The sequence below is a fragment of the Fusarium flagelliforme genome, assembly GCF_020744385.1.
Source record: "Fusarium flagelliforme strain FIESC 12 MPI-CAGE-AA-0113 chromosome Unknown B0J16scaffold_4, whole genome shotgun sequence".
NCBI lineage: Eukaryota > Fungi > Ascomycota > Sordariomycetes > Hypocreales > Nectriaceae > Fusarium > Fusarium flagelliforme.
In genome coordinates, this window is record NW_025763506.1 from 4,043,204 (window position 1) to 4,057,048 (window position 13,845).

At 50.0% G+C, this 13,845-nt stretch overlaps 6 protein-coding genes across 6 annotated transcripts; 2 read left to right on the plus strand and 4 right to left on the minus strand.

The window, feature by feature from the left end:
• Nucleotides 1–37: 37 nt before the first annotated feature.
• B0J16DRAFT_342864 (kinase-like domain-containing protein) lies at nucleotides 38–1,012 on the minus strand. The gene has a single exon (XM_046127937.1). It carries the CDS (start codon nucleotides 921–923, stop codon nucleotides 99–101), a length of 825 nt encoding a protein of 274 aa, XP_045983520.1. The 5' UTR covers nucleotides 924–1,012; the 3' UTR covers nucleotides 38–98.
• A 1,223-nt stretch (nucleotides 1,013–2,235) lies between these two features.
• Nucleotides 2,236–2,822, minus strand: B0J16DRAFT_320657 (uncharacterized protein; the record flags this gene model as incomplete). The annotated part of the gene is made up of 2 exons (XM_046125588.1): nucleotides 2,236–2,252; nucleotides 2,318–2,822. The coding sequence occupies 2 exons, from the start codon at nucleotides 2,820–2,822 to the stop codon at nucleotides 2,236–2,238; spliced, it is 522 nt and encodes a 173-aa protein (XP_045983521.1).
• Nucleotides 2,823–4,208: 1,386 nt separating this feature from the next.
• On the plus strand, nucleotides 4,209–7,733 carry B0J16DRAFT_342865 (glycine cleavage system P-protein-domain-containing protein). Its single transcript, XM_046127938.1, has one exon. The coding sequence runs from the start codon at nucleotides 4,328–4,330 to the stop codon at nucleotides 7,487–7,489; it is 3,162 nt and encodes a 1,053-aa protein (XP_045983522.1). The 5' UTR covers nucleotides 4,209–4,327; the 3' UTR covers nucleotides 7,490–7,733.
• An 80-nt stretch (nucleotides 7,734–7,813) lies between these two features.
• Nucleotides 7,814–8,805, minus strand: B0J16DRAFT_287790 (single hybrid motif-containing protein). Its single transcript, XM_046124142.1, has 3 exons — nucleotides 8,514–8,805; nucleotides 8,400–8,462; nucleotides 7,814–8,350 (listed from the first exon to the last, which is right to left on the minus strand). The coding sequence occupies exons 1-3, from the start codon at nucleotides 8,650–8,652 to the stop codon at nucleotides 8,031–8,033; spliced, it is 522 nt and encodes a 173-aa protein (XP_045983523.1). The 5' UTR covers nucleotides 8,653–8,805; the 3' UTR covers nucleotides 7,814–8,030.
• A 573-nt stretch (nucleotides 8,806–9,378) lies between these two features.
• Nucleotides 9,379–11,320, minus strand: B0J16DRAFT_363054 (serine hydroxymethyltransferase-domain-containing protein). Its single transcript, XM_046129839.1, has 4 exons — nucleotides 11,021–11,320; nucleotides 10,917–10,973; nucleotides 10,634–10,865; nucleotides 9,379–10,586 (listed from the first exon to the last, which is right to left on the minus strand). Exons 1-4 carry the CDS (start codon nucleotides 11,114–11,116, stop codon nucleotides 9,463–9,465), a joined length of 1,509 nt encoding a protein of 502 aa, XP_045983524.1. The 5' UTR covers nucleotides 11,117–11,320; the 3' UTR covers nucleotides 9,379–9,462.
• A 525-nt stretch (nucleotides 11,321–11,845) lies between these two features.
• On the plus strand, nucleotides 11,846–13,845 carry B0J16DRAFT_269039 (fungal-specific transcription factor domain-containing protein; the record flags this gene model as incomplete). Its single annotated transcript, XM_046123499.1, has 3 exons — nucleotides 11,846–11,979; nucleotides 12,049–12,964; nucleotides 13,012–13,845. 3 exons carry the CDS (start codon nucleotides 11,846–11,848, stop codon nucleotides 13,843–13,845), a joined length of 1,884 nt encoding a protein of 627 aa, XP_045983525.1.

The window sequence follows — 13,845 nt, forward strand, 5'->3', positions numbered from 1 at the left end:
GCTTATTTGCCACTCTTTAACAGAACATCAATCGGCAGTTGACATGGAACTTATGCGTATGACCGGATAGCTAACACAACTCCTAAGAAACAATAGCTTCATAGCTCTGACTTTATCATCTCGTCCGGCTTGGCTATCTTCAACCACTGCCTCAGTTTCTCAAGTGCAAAGTCATCATGGATCTGTTCTGACCTCCAAAAGTCCTCCTCAAACCATCCCGGCGTACCAAACGTCTGCAGCAATTTACCAAAAGGCTGACAAGATCCAAAGTCAATTAGCACAGGCTTGTTCTTCTCTCCCATCATGATGTTGCTCGGGTTGATGTCGTTGTGCGCCAGTCCAAGGGAGTGTAGGTGGTCCACTGCAGAATTGATGTCCGACAGAAATGAGTCGATATCAAGATCCTTTAATTCTGCACTCTTTATAAACTGTTCCAGGGACATCTCGTACTTGTCGATGACTATGCCTGTGATGCGACCGCGCTTTACACGGCATCCTTTGTAGTGTATTATGTTTGGATGAGGATTCTTGGTAAGCGTTTCCATTATGAGTGTTTCGTCGAGGACCTGCTTTGGCGTGCCGAAGTCAAATCCAGGCACATATCGAAAGAGGCCGGGTCTCTTGCAGAAGGATGAGCCTTCATCGTAGTCAACGGCGATAGTGAGTTCAGTATCAGCAGGCAGTTCAGGAAATAGATCCTGGTCAGGAACGGGCTCAAGCGCCTTGGTGTAGTCGTCAAGAGTCATTTCATTCGTTGAAGTCCGCCCAAAGAAGACCCTGTCATCTTCGCTCATCCATAGGAATGTCCTTTGGTGGTTGTTTGTCTCTGGATCGTTGTACTCAACGAGGAAAAGGTCGTCAACCGACGTTGGAGTTGCAAGCAGCCTTGGCTGTTGTCCAGCCTGGCTATTTGAGACACACATCCTGAGCTGATAGTGTTATCAGTGAGAGTTCTATGTTGATTTGAAGTACGGGAGCTACCTGTAGGTGATTAGTAGTGAGCAAAGTCGGCTTGTTCAATCAGGCGTAGATGATTGAGCCTCAATCATGACCTGATGGGCGAGAAGGCTGTTGCACATATTGTCGAGACCTCAACCGGGTGGGTTTCACTCATATATACTGGGCTGACCTCTTCATGTGTACCATCGTGATTGGTCGGTGGGCCGCAACATTGCTGTAGTATTGATAGCTGTATTCTGGAAGTTGTGGTGCGTGGAATCCCAACGAATGACACCTTGGATGGTAACACTACATATGCGAGTATCCAAGAACGACCCCCTGTTGACAGCGGAATTTATCAGGCAGCGGCATATCTCAATCCCGAAAGCCGTATCTCTTCATTTCCATATACATGAGTATGTTTCTACTGTCGCTGATCTGGATGAGTACAAATTAGATAGCTCTATCTATTGGATCTCTAGATCAACCGACGTCCGTGAAACCACGTTCATGTTTCCAGGTCACAATCTGATACAGAGCCTAGGTGAAACACTAACGAAGAATAGCATGATCTAATTATCTTGCCTTATAGGCTTTCAGCGGCTAATTCTTCTGATACCCTGGTTAGAGGGTGTGCTGATTCTATAAATGGAGGTCAGCAGATAGTCACTCATATCTTGAGGGCCATAAGTATGTGCACTTCATGAAACCTTTACCATTCTACCATGAAGGTGGTCAGTCCTTTTCAGTTTAAAGATCGCATAGGCTTCCCAGTTCCAGGTAGATAGCATACGCTTCTTCCAGGATTTACTACTCTACTACTCAACACTAAAGATACACTTCAAACACTACCACCATGTGAGCCTGTTCTCTCAAGTCTTGCTTGAATCGAATAACACTGACACAACATATAGGTGTTCCAAGGCAAACATCAACAAGACGGTTAAGGTCAAGGGAGTGGAGATCATTGTCAAACCTGTAGTTATATACCATACCGACCCTCACGATTGCGGGCTTCCCAACCCTCCTAAGATTTGATCCCACAAGTCTATTCAACTAGGGTTACTCCCTGATTTAGAGCCTGGGAGACGGACACTTTACTGCAAAACGGTAGCAGACGATATGGTTTTATGCATCGATTTATTCAATGAGTCATACTGAGAAGAAGGAAGGGCGAATGATATCTTGTCAGTACAGTTCTTCGCAGTTGAGCCGGTACTTCTTGTGTCTCTTTTACCTGTCTTTCTTCCCTCACAGCAGACAACAATTTGGACTTTTCGTGGTATGTTGATCCTTCTACTTCATGTTTCCAACTAGATTACTTATCAAAGAACCATGAACATTGGCGTCCTACAAGCATCTACAACATACGGTATACCTTCCCATTTGAATTTCGTCATCTCCCCTTTTTGAAAATCCTTTCGATAGTTGATTTCCAAAGCTTCTCCAATAGTAGCCATATCAGCAACTGGTGCTACAGGTCTAGCCATACAAACCTTTTCGTCCACAAGCTTTGCAAAGTCTGATGTGCACATATGGCATTCCCATGGCGCAGGACCAAAAGCACAGTTGGGAGGTCCTTTCTCTCTTGCTTGCTCGGCGATCTCGGTTGCCTGCTCTTCTAGTAAGTTGGCAAAAGATTCCCATTTTGCCAAGTCATTAGCTTTTCTCCGTTTCGAGGTAGAACTATTAAGTTCTTCATCTGCTCGCCTCTTCTTCGTGTTAGTTTTCTGCTCGAGAACTTTGTCCTTTGCAGCTCGTCTTGGCTGAATTCGAGTCGGTTCTGATTTTGATTTCGTGATGTCGAGCGTGTAGTCTAAGAAATGCTTTTTGCACAAAGGTGCGCCTTTGAGAGGCTTCGTCTGGACATTTTTGATTACCATTTTTGTTGTTGTGGTTAGGTCTTTGGATTGCTCAGGCTTCATACATGGGATTACGGGTGTTTATGTTCGGTGGCCGTTGCTGAGTAGCTGACAACAAAGCATGTTCACTGCTGAAAGAGATTTGAACATGCTTTGATTATTTAGAAAGGGCTAAGTTGGTGATGGTCTTTGTTCATAGAATTTTCTCAGCTCATGCTGTACCTACAGGGCTTTCTTTGTCTGGTGTTCGTTCAGCACTCGCAATGTATTCAACTTTTCTTACACACTTGTAGAGAATAACATGGAACATCTTACGTTCCATGTTGATGTTCATCTATCTAGATCACCTTGGACATTTCGTGGAAGCATCGTTTAGACAACCCAGACAGTTGGATGTTGGTGTCACCCATGTGAAGAAGCTACACCAATCAGCTTATCAGGTTATCAGTCAATCTTGCTTATCAGCACACCAACACCTGAATAAGTTCTCAACCAATGGGTGTTCACCCTTATCTCGATTACTAACAGCACTTAGGAGCAAACGATTGCAGCTAGACTGGACTCTGTCGGCTTGCATCGTGATAGAAATAAAGATATGGGGTCCATTGTGGCTACCCTAAGCCGCCAAGACAGCGAACATTGGATTGGACAGTTGGGACCCACAGTCTCCGGCGCGGTACCTGTATTCCGGCGCTGCCCCGGAGTCGTGACCGGAAATCCGTAAAGGCACTTCTGACGGGAGTCTAAAAATGTCACAAGATGCATGGCGTCCTTCTAGAAGGCTTGTCAACTTCACCTTGACCATCAAGTGTCCTTATCATCACCCGGCCAGACCATCCCGAACTCGGACCCCAGGTTTCGGTTACGAGACCGAGGAAGCAAAAAAGGAACCGACCCTTGCTAATTCAGTCCAAAAAGTTGGCGATAACATCTTGGCGCTGGACCCACGGCTTCGTTGCCGACCACCTGATTAGCGCAGCGGTAATGCACTGCAGCCTCTAAATTTGACTCAGTGAAAGGGCCCTGTAATTTAGCCGTTTGGGCTGCCCGTTGACTCGGTGAATAGCAGGGCGATAGGGACCTGGAGCTTATCTTTCACCGAGTCACTGGTTTCACTGAGTCAAGAAGGACCAATCACGACGCTTATCGCGCATTAGTCTTGTGCCTTTAGTTGCCGCGCAGTTGGTCTCGTTTCACCGAGTCACAGTAAGAAAAAAAAAAAGACCTTCTGGAATTGGGTGAATGCAGATCATGGAACCAATGTACTTCGATGTACCTTTTTCCCGGTCGCGGGGCATTGGTTTTTGGAGAAGGATGGAAGGACCACCGGCTGCAAGATCGGACCATGACGGCCGATACGCCACTCATGACCTTTCATGACCGGCCATGTACTTACCCTTAAAACTTCTGGAGTGACCTCAATTTTTATTCTCGAACACGCATCTCTTTTCCCTTTTCCTCTCTCTAATCATCATAGTTTAAGTGGTCTTGAACTGTGAAGAGGGGATCCATTCATCATCTTCATCATGATGTCTGCTACTCGTATCGGACAACGGCTCGCCCGTCAGTCCCGTCGCTCCCCCATCACCCTTCAACCTCGTCTCACACAAGCCATCCGTCTCAATGGCGCCTCAAGGGCATTCTCAGTCACAACCACAACTCAAGCTCCTCGCTTCGTCGAGTCCCAGAGCAGCACCAAGCTGCACGAGCATGAGCTCTTCTCAAGGAGACACATTGGCAGCGAGTCCAATGAGCAAACAGAGATGCTCAAGATGCTCGACCCTCCCGTGAGCTCTATGGAGGAGTTCCTCGACCAGACTATCCCCCCGCAGGTCAGGAGGAAGCAAAAGGGTCTTAACCTCGTTGAGCAGTGGTACGAGGGCGGCGCTGAGGCTGAAGTCCCTGCTAATGGTCGCACCGAGCACTACATCCAGCAGGAGATGCGAAAACTCGCAAAGAACAACAAGGTTTACGAGTCTTTTATCGGTGCTGGTTACTATGGAACCCTTGTTCCTGCTGTTATCCAGCGCAATGTTCTCGAGAACCCTGCTTGGTACACCTCCTACACTCCTTACCAGGCTGAGATCAGCCAGGGCCGTCTTCAGTCCCTCCTCAACTTCCAGACTCTTATTACCGACCTGACTGGCCTTGACATCGCCAACGCCTCCGTTCTCGATGAGGCTACCGCCGCCGCTGAGGCCATGACCATGTCAATGGCTCACGCTCCCAAGGGCAAGGGCCAGAAGACCTTTGTCGTTTCCCAGGACTGCCACCCCCAGACCATCTCCGTCCTCGAGTCCCGAGCGGAGGGCTTCGGCATCAAGCTCGTCATTGGCGATGTCCTTGCCGACAACTCCAAGCTCGTCCGCGAAGTCGAGGGTGACCTCATTGGTACTCTGATTCAGTACCCTGATACCCACGGTGGTGTCCACGACTACCAGGCCCTCGCCGATATCGTCCACGAGAAGAAGGGTCTTCTCAGCGCTTCTACCGACTTGCTCGCTCTGACCATGCTCAAGCCCCCTGGTGAGTTCGGCGCCGATATTGCCATCGGTAACTCTCAGCGATTCGGTGTTCCTCTGGGCTACGGTGGTCCCCACGCTGCTTTCTTCGCTACTTCCGAGAAGTACAAGCGTAAGATTCCCGGTCGTCTTGTCGGTGTCTCCAAGGATCGTCTCGGAAAGCCTGCTCTCCGTCTCGCTCTCCAGACCCGTGAGCAGCACATCCGACGTGAGAAGGCTACTAGCAACATCTGCACTGCTCAGGCTCTTCTCGCCAACATGTCTGCTTTCTACGCTGTCTACCACGGTCCCAAGGGTCTCAAGACTATTGCTGAGGATATCTGGAGCAAGACCCGTCTCGCTCAGAGCCTCATCCTCGAGAAGGGCGAGTTCAAGCTTCACACTGACGGTGTTCGTGAGGATGGCTCTGTTCTCTTCGACACTGTTACCCTCAAGGGCTCCCCTGAGGCTATTGCCAAGGTTCACGAGAAGGCTGACTCTCAGCAAATCAACCTTCGCCGCGTCGCTGATGACAAGGTTGGCTTCTCTCTCCACGAGGGTGTCAGCCTTGAGAGCCTCGGCAACCTTGTCAAGATCTTTGGTGTTTCCGAGTCTGACTTCAACGCCGCTCTTGAGTCTGACAAGGGCAACTTCCTGAACGCTGAGATCCCCGCTTCTCTCCAGCGAAAGTCTGGCTACCTTGAGCAGCCCGTCTTCAACCAGTACCACACCGAGACCGAGCTCCTTCGATACATCTACCACCTCCAGTCAAAGGATGTGTCTCTCGTGCACTCCATGATTCCTCTTGGCTCTTGCACCATGAAGCTCAACGCCACCACCGAGATGCTCCCCGTTTCCGACCCCGGTATCAACAACATCCACCCCTTCGCCCCTGTCGAGCAGGCTTCCGGTTACCAGGCTCTCATCAGCTCTCTCGCCAAGAACCTTTCCGAGATCACTGGTATGGACGCTACTACTCTGCAGCCCAACTCTGGTGCCCAGGGTGAGTTTGCTGGTCTTCGCTGCATCAAGGCTTACCACGAGGCTCGCTCCGGCGAGAAGCGCAAGGTCTGCCTGATTCCCGTCTCTGCCCACGGTACCAACCCTGCTTCCGCTGCCATGGCCGGTATGAAGGTTGTTACTGTCAAGTGTGACGGTAAGACTGGTAACCTGGACATTGAGGATCTCAAGGCCAAGTGTGTCAAACACGCTGATGAGCTTGCTGCCATCATGGTCACCTACCCCTCCACCTTTGGTGTCTTCGAGCCCGAGATCAAGCAGGTCTGTGACCTTGTTCACGAGCACGGTGGTCTTGTCTACATGGACGGTGCCAACATGAATGCTCAAATTGGCCTCTGCTCTCCTGGTGACATTGGCGCTGATGTCTGCCATCTTAACCTCCACAAGACCTTCTGTATTCCCCACGGTGGTGGTGGCCCTGGTGTCGGTCCCATTGCTGTCAAGAAGCACCTCGCTCCTTACCTCCCCGGTCACCCTGAGATCGACCCTCAGCGCATTGGTGCTGAGCGTGACAGCACCGCCGTTGCTCCTATTAGCGCCGCTCCTTGGGGTAGCGCCTCTATTCTCCCCATCAGCCACACCTACATCCTCATGATGGGTGGTGACGGTCTTACCAAGCAAACTGGTACCGCTCTCCTCAACGCCAACTACATCATGTCCCGTCTCCTTCCCCACTACAAGGTCGTCTACACCAACGCTCAAGGTCGCTGCGCCCACGAGTTCATCCTCGACGTCCGACCCTTCAAGGACACTGCCGGTGTTGAGGTTGCCGACATTGCCAAGCGATTGGCTGACTACGGCTTCCACTCTCCTACCATGAGTTTCCCTGTTTCCGGAACCCTCATGATCGAGCCCACAGAGTCAGAGTCCCGCGCTGAGCTCGACCGCTTCTGTGATGCCCTCATCCAGATCCGCAAGGAGATCGCCGACGTCGAGTCCGGCAAGGTTCCCCGCAAGAACAACCTCCTCACCAATGCCCCTCATCCCCAAGAAGACCTTCTCTCCTCCGAGTGGGACCGCCCCTACACCCGTGAGGAGGCTGCCTATCCTCTCTCCTGGCTCCGGGAGAAGAAGATGTGGCCTTCTGTTGGCCGAGTTGACGATGCCTACGGCGACACCAACCTGTTCTGCACATGCCCTCCCGTCGAGGGATCTGAGAACCTGTAAAGAGGAAATAATGGGATTCATATAGTTTATTAGCGATTTGCTTTTTCTTAATGAGGCGAGGAAAGAGATATCATATTCAACCATGATGGGGTTCGAGCTTTTGCATTTGGAATGGTTTATTGGAAAGCTATTCAACTATGGCGAAATGATCTCTGTATTGGCGGAGTTTTATGCGAGATATGATGATTGGATTTTCTAGACAAAAAGTTCTAAAACTACCTAGATCAATTTATGAGTTAAAATATTTGAACTTTCCTCAAGTCAGTGCATGCGACAAAAGTGACGATTAATTGTAGAAAAGGTTTTTAAGGTACATACTTTATGGTCGGTAGCGTGTTGGTAGGCAATTCGAGCATAGCGCGTGCTGCATCTGCCACATGCCATAGGCACTCTAAAACAAAGACTACTGTACGATCAAGGGACAACGGTCACAAATATGCAGAAAGGTTGTTAAGTAAAATTCCTTGTTGAAAAGTCTCTTGATATCTTGCTTTAAATCACATGCATTATTTTGTTAAAACTACCCAAAAGCATCGCTCGTTTAGTGCTCCTCCTTGATATGCTCAGCATAAGCAGCCTCGTCCATCAAACCGTCCAAAGCAGAGACATCCTCAGCCTCAACCTTGATCAACCAACCCTCCTTCTCAGGGTCCTTGCCCAGATCAGCAGGTGTCTCAACGATAGGGTCGTTGATCTCGACGACTGAGCCAGAAACGGGAGAGTTGATGTCAGAAGCTGACTTGACGGACTCAACGCTGCCAAAGGACTCGCCCTCGGTGGTCTCTTCGCCTACTGCAGGGAGTTCCACGTAGACAACATCGCCGAGAGCCTCAGCGGCGTAGTTGGAGATTCCAATTGTGCCTGAAAACTGTCAATGGAGTGTTGATGAAAATGTGAGATGCGAACTTACAGGTCTTGCCGTCGGCGGCTACGTCAATCCACTCGTGGCTCTCAGTGTATTTTCTAGCGAGGACTGCGATGCGTTAGATCAATTGAGTAGACAGAAAAGTCAATTGAGACTCACGGTTCATGGAAACTGAGAAGCATCGTCGGGGAGCAATGTTGTTGACTCTGCAGGTGAAAGCGGCCTTGGGAGCTCGGAGAGCAGTAGATCGGAGCTTAGAGGCAGAAGCCCAAGCTTGACGAGCAAAGATACCAGACATTGTGAGTGATGATTTGATTGAGACGTGATGGATTTGATTTGGTGATGATGGTGTTGAGAGTTTAGTATGGTGATGATGATTTTAGCTGACCTTGTCCCTCATTTACTAAGTTACCTATCCCTCCCATCCGTCTTCGGCGGCGCTCCGTGTCTGACCTTGGCCAAAGTACCTCGGAGTCACTGTCCGGCCCCAGTAAAGAAGGCGTTTTTCGTAGCGTCATGAGTTGGAGATGGGCTCCATGAAACAGGGGGGTCATCAGGCCATGATGGTACTTCTTGCACCCCACCAGAAAATGTACTTGTACATGCTATCTCTTCCCATGACGACTAATCTGGGAGCGGGTACACGCTTGTACTTGTAGACACTACTTGTATCTTTCACTGAGTCATGTACAGATAAACCCCAGATTGAATGCAAAGCTTTGGCCTCTGATTTTTTTCTGGGTATGCGGGGAAAGCTTTTGAATGGAATTCCGAGGATTGGAAGTTTTTTCGGAGTTTGAGAACGGAACTTGAAGTGCAGCAATTTTTATCATGTAATTTTGACTCAATTGGGTTGAAGTTGGTTATTGGAGCATGTGAACGAAGGATTGGTGTGACCGTTGATGTGTTGGTGATTACGCGTGTATCACAAGTAAATTAGAACATCATGAGATAAGAAGACAAAGCATGAGGATGCGGTACAACAACAAAACACAAGTTCGTGAGAGTAAGAAGAATATTGTTTGAAATCTTATTGAATGTCAATTCTGCTATGAATAAACTATTTTCCCAACGCCAAAAATGATCTTGCTACCTCTTATTAAAAACATCATGACTTGAGCCAAGGCTGAGGGAATCCTCCAACCCACTCAGCAACCTCATCCCGTAGCGCAGCAATCTCCTTGACATTAGATCCATCGCCCAAGTACTCAAGGAAGTTCTTCACAGTAGCAGGGTTCTTGGCGCCCTTGGCCTCGGCGGCGGCACGGGCATCCTTATCAACCGCGAGGGTGATCTTCACTCCGCGGTCCACAATATCGGCCACGCGCTTAAAGTCCTCGCCGTTGAAGCCGCGTGTTGTCATGGCGGGCGTTCCGAGACGGAGACCACCTGGCTTGAGAGCGGAGCGATCACCGGGGACGGTGTTCTTGTTGCTAGCGACGCCGACGAGTTCGAGAACACGCTCGACACGGGCGCCGTCAACACCCTTGGGCTTGAGATCGACGAGGACGAGATGGTTATCTGTGCCGCCGGAGACAAGCTTGTAACCAAGGTCGCCGAGCTGCTTGGCCATGGCTTGAGAGTTGATGAGCACCTTTTCTTGGTAGTCCTTGAACTCGGGGGTCTGAGCCTGCTTAAGGGCGACAGCGAGAGCGGTGATGGTGTGGTTGTGGGGACCGCCCTGGTGTCCTGGGAACACAGAAGCGTTGATAGGACCCTCAAGGTCGTACATGATCTGCTTGCCCTTCTTATCGGTGCTTCGCACGCCCTTTCGGTAGAAGATCATGGCACCACGAGGTCCGCGCAGGGACTTGTGGGTAGTGGTAGTAACGATATCGGACTCGTCAAAGGGTGTTCCGATAACACCAGCAGCGACAAGACCCGAAACGTGAGCCATGTCAGAGAGAAGGTAAGCACCAGCCTCGTCGGCGATGGCACGCATGCGAGGGTAGTCGATGAGGCGGGAGTACGCGGATGTACCTGCGACGATGACCTTGGGACGGTACAGCAGGGCGTTCTCGCGCAGCTTGTCGTAGTCGATCAGGCCGGTCTCCTCGTTGAGTCGGTAAGGGAAGGTCTCGTAGTACTTTGAGATCATGGAGATCTTCTTGCCCGGGATTTGGTAACCGTGGGAGAGATGGCCTCCGTGGGGGAGGTCAAGACCCATGATGCGGTCGTGGGTGTTGAGGATGGCCGAGTAGGCGTAGAGGTTGGCGGGAGATCCAGAGAGGGCTTCACGATGTTAGCATTGATCATGATGAGAACTGAGTGACACTTACGCTGAACGTTGACACCCCACTTCTCGGGATCGAGACGGAAAGTCTCGAGAGCTCTGCTTTGGCAAAGGCGTTCGGCCTCATCGATGTGTTCATTGCCTCCGTAGTATCGTGCTCCTGGGTAACCCTCGGAGTACTTGTTTTGCATAACACTGCCTAGGGCATCGAGAACTGATCGAGAGGTGAAGTTTTCGGAGGGGATGAGGTTGATGAAATGGTTCTGGCGCTTCTCTTCCTATAATGGGGTCAGAGTATGTCAATTGATAGTAGGAGTAGGAGAACGTACACGCTTGAGGATGGCGTGAATCTCAGGGTCGCCTTGCTCGAGGCTTGAACCGAGGAGCTGTGAATGTTAGTCACCATTGTGTATAGTCGATGGAGATAACTTACATCCTTCTGAGAAGCAAAGGTTCTGGAGGTAATGCGCGTAGCCAGAGATGGCTTGCTGCGAAGGCATTGCTGCCGAAGAACTCTCATGTTCATCATGATTGCTATGAGATGGGGGGTATCGAGGATGAACTGCAAAAAGAAAAAGTGAAAGATGAAATCAGACAGTTACAGTAACAACTTCTCGAACAATGGCTTCAAAACTAAAGAAGGCAGCCCTTAGATCTAATAAAGAGTGTCCGACATGTTTGCCGCTTCGGCTCATGAGTTCCAGGATCGGAGCATGAGATTCAAGGATACGTAAAAGGTACGTACCCGGCCGCCGGTTCAATGTCACCGAGTCAATCTTATCAGAAACGTCACTGAGTCGAGGAGAGGAACCGGAGAATGGATTATGGAGGGGTTGGGTTCCACATGGCCCTCGGAGGATTGTCATGGAGGGCCGGAAGTGAGTTACCTCGAGGTACTTTAACAGTTCAAAAAAGGTAGCTTGCTTTGACTCGGTGAAGAGACGCGATACCAAGAGAGACTAGGGATGAAGAGGAAGAGGCAAAGGTGTAGGGTAAACTAAACTAGTCTAGCGTCCAAGGAGATAAGATTAGTGGAGAGATACAGTAATCTAGAAGGCTTCTCCCTCTGTTGTTCCAGTTCTTTATTCCCCGCAAACAAAAAATAGAGACTCCACTCGCTTATTCCGGAGCCACGATCCGATTTACGGCCACGGCACTCACTGCGCTGCACTGCATTGCCATCTTTCGTAACCGCGCCGCGCTCACTCACAGTACAACCTAGTACCTTTCACCGAGTTCGTGTCCCGTCTGTCCCACAATGTCGCCTACAAACCAAAACACAACCCCTTCCTCAGGCTCAGGTATAGCCACAGCTATGCGCCCTATGCCCATAATCCGCAGTAGGACAGGCTGCTTTACCTGTAGGAAGCGCAAGAAGAAGTGTGACGAGAGGTATCATAGATCCAGATCCAGCTTAACGTGACTATAACTTACGTGAAAATGTAGTAAACCAATCTGCAGCGGTTGCAAACGCAATAAACTCGACTGTATCTGGCCAGATCCTGCTGCTGCTGCCCCTAGTAATTCGTCATCAACTTCATCTGCCAAGGTAGCAGCAGCAGTATCCCGGTCATCACGACCCTCATTTGGTGCTTCCTCAACGGGCTCTCAAACAAGCATTTCCTCTTCAATACGCCGCAGTCAGGACCGTGATCATGAATATGACCAAGGTCATGACCCGCACTCGGCCACTGACCCCGTGCTACCGGACTCGACGCCGGACCAGGACCGAGCTTTTGCTGATAACCCCGGCATCGTCGTTCCCCATAATGGCGACAGTTCTCCGGTGTCTGGGGATACTCACATGATCGATGCTCATGATACTCAAGTGGATGATGATGATCATGATGTTGAGACTGTCGTGAACGATAACGCTGATCATCAACCTTCCCACTCACCCTCCTCATCAGCTTCATCAGAATCTCCAACCGCCATAACGACATATGATCCAGATACTGCCAATGCTATCACTCTCGCGTTACCGCCCTCTCCAGAGGGGGGACTGCCACTCAATGGAGTCATCACCATGCCAATGTCGATGCTTCCAGAGCAGGGACACCATTCATATGAGCTGCTGAGTTACTACCTGGATCGAACAGCCAATAGTATGGGAAATGGCTCTACAGATGTGAATCCCTTCATATCAAAACTCATACCGCTGGCTTTCTCAAAACCCCTCGTGCTACAGCTCATTCTCGCGCAAAGCGCTGCTCACCGCCAAGCGTCAGCAGAACGTCATCCAAGTGATGAGATTGCACAGAGATACTATACCGACTCATTACGGATGTTTAGGAATGTAGTCGATGAATATGTCTCCGGCAATGCTGAGAACACACTTGTATTGACTGTCGGGAGTTTAATTATGTGCTTGACTGAGGTTCGTAGGGCCGCTGCCTGTTCTAGGAGTAAGCTAACATGTGCCAGGTTGCGAAAGGCGATATCCATGGCACGATATTTGATCATTTAACAGCATCAAAGTCATTAGTGAGTACGTTACTCACAGGAGCGCAAAACCATTTATACGACGATTTACCCGACTTTCTCATCGAGTATTACATGCACATAGCAGCCACGAGCATGATCTCGATTGACCCGCAGTACAACTCTCAATCACTACTCAGCCCGGATATAGAAGTAAGAGCCAGGAACTTGGTAGCAAGGAAGTATGTCGGACAACTATGCGGATGCTGGCTCGAACTTCTCATCCTGATTTCTCAGATCTTCCATCTGGGACAGGTCATGTCGTCGCCGACAGTAGACGGAGCCATTTCGCCAAGTCCTGACAATATCGTCAACTTTGCGTTTCTGCAGTCTCAAGTAATGGGTTTCTATCCAGATCCTTCAGTCACGCCATATACGCGTCTCGCAGGATTAGTCTGGAAACAAGCTGCCCTGTTATATCTCTGGACAGTCCTGGGCAAACCACATCAACAACCAGAAGGAAGCTTCCAACGCGCCCTAGTCGAATCCGCAGTCGCTGAAGCAGTAACACTCCTCGATCAATTCCCCGCCACGGTGAGAATAAACACGAGTCTCTGTTGGCCGCTCGCAGTTATCGGGTGCAGCACATCAGACCCCTCAGTCCAGCAGGTCCTCAGAACGCGACTGCAGACGATGTTGGATACCATCGGTCTTGGAAATATGAAGCAGACGTTGGTGCTGTTGGAACATATCTGGGAGCAGCCGCCGGAGCAGGTTAGTCCGTGGATGTTGTGCAGGGCGATGCGTGATCGTCAGATCTGGATATCTTTTGCGTGA

Excerpts from the sequence above, each read along its gene's own strand:
- B0J16DRAFT_287790 (XM_046124142.1), bottom strand. The coding sequence starts at position 8,652 with ATGTCTGGTATCTTTGCTCGTCAAGCTTGGGCTTCTGCCTCTAAGCTC. Across the intron at positions 8,463-8,513 it reads CTTCTCAGTTTCCATGAACC|TCCTCGCTAGAAAATACACT; the intron begins GTGAGTCTCAAT and ends AACGCATCGCAG. Across the intron at positions 8,351-8,399 it reads AGCCGCCGACGGCAAGACCT|GCACAATTGGAATCTCCAAC; the intron begins GTAAGTTCGCAT and ends GACAGTTTTCAG.
- B0J16DRAFT_342864 (XM_046127937.1), bottom strand. The coding sequence starts at position 923 with ATGTGTGTCTCAAATAGCCAGGCTGGACAACAGCCAAGGCTGCTTGCA.
- B0J16DRAFT_342865 (XM_046127938.1), top strand. The coding sequence starts at position 4,328 with ATGATGTCTGCTACTCGTATCGGACAACGGCTCGCCCGTCAGTCCCGT.
- B0J16DRAFT_363054 (XM_046129839.1), bottom strand. The coding sequence starts at position 11,116 with ATGATGAACATGAGAGTTCTTCGGCAGCAATGCCTTCGCAGCAAGCCA. Across the intron at positions 10,974-11,020 it reads CCTTTGCTTCTCAGAAGGAT|CTCCTCGGTTCAAGCCTCGA; the intron begins GTAAGTTATCTC and ends TAACATTCACAG. Across the intron at positions 10,587-10,633 it reads GTGGGGTGTCAACGTTCAGC|CCCTCTCTGGATCTCCCGCC; the intron begins GTAAGTGTCACT and ends AACATCGTGAAG.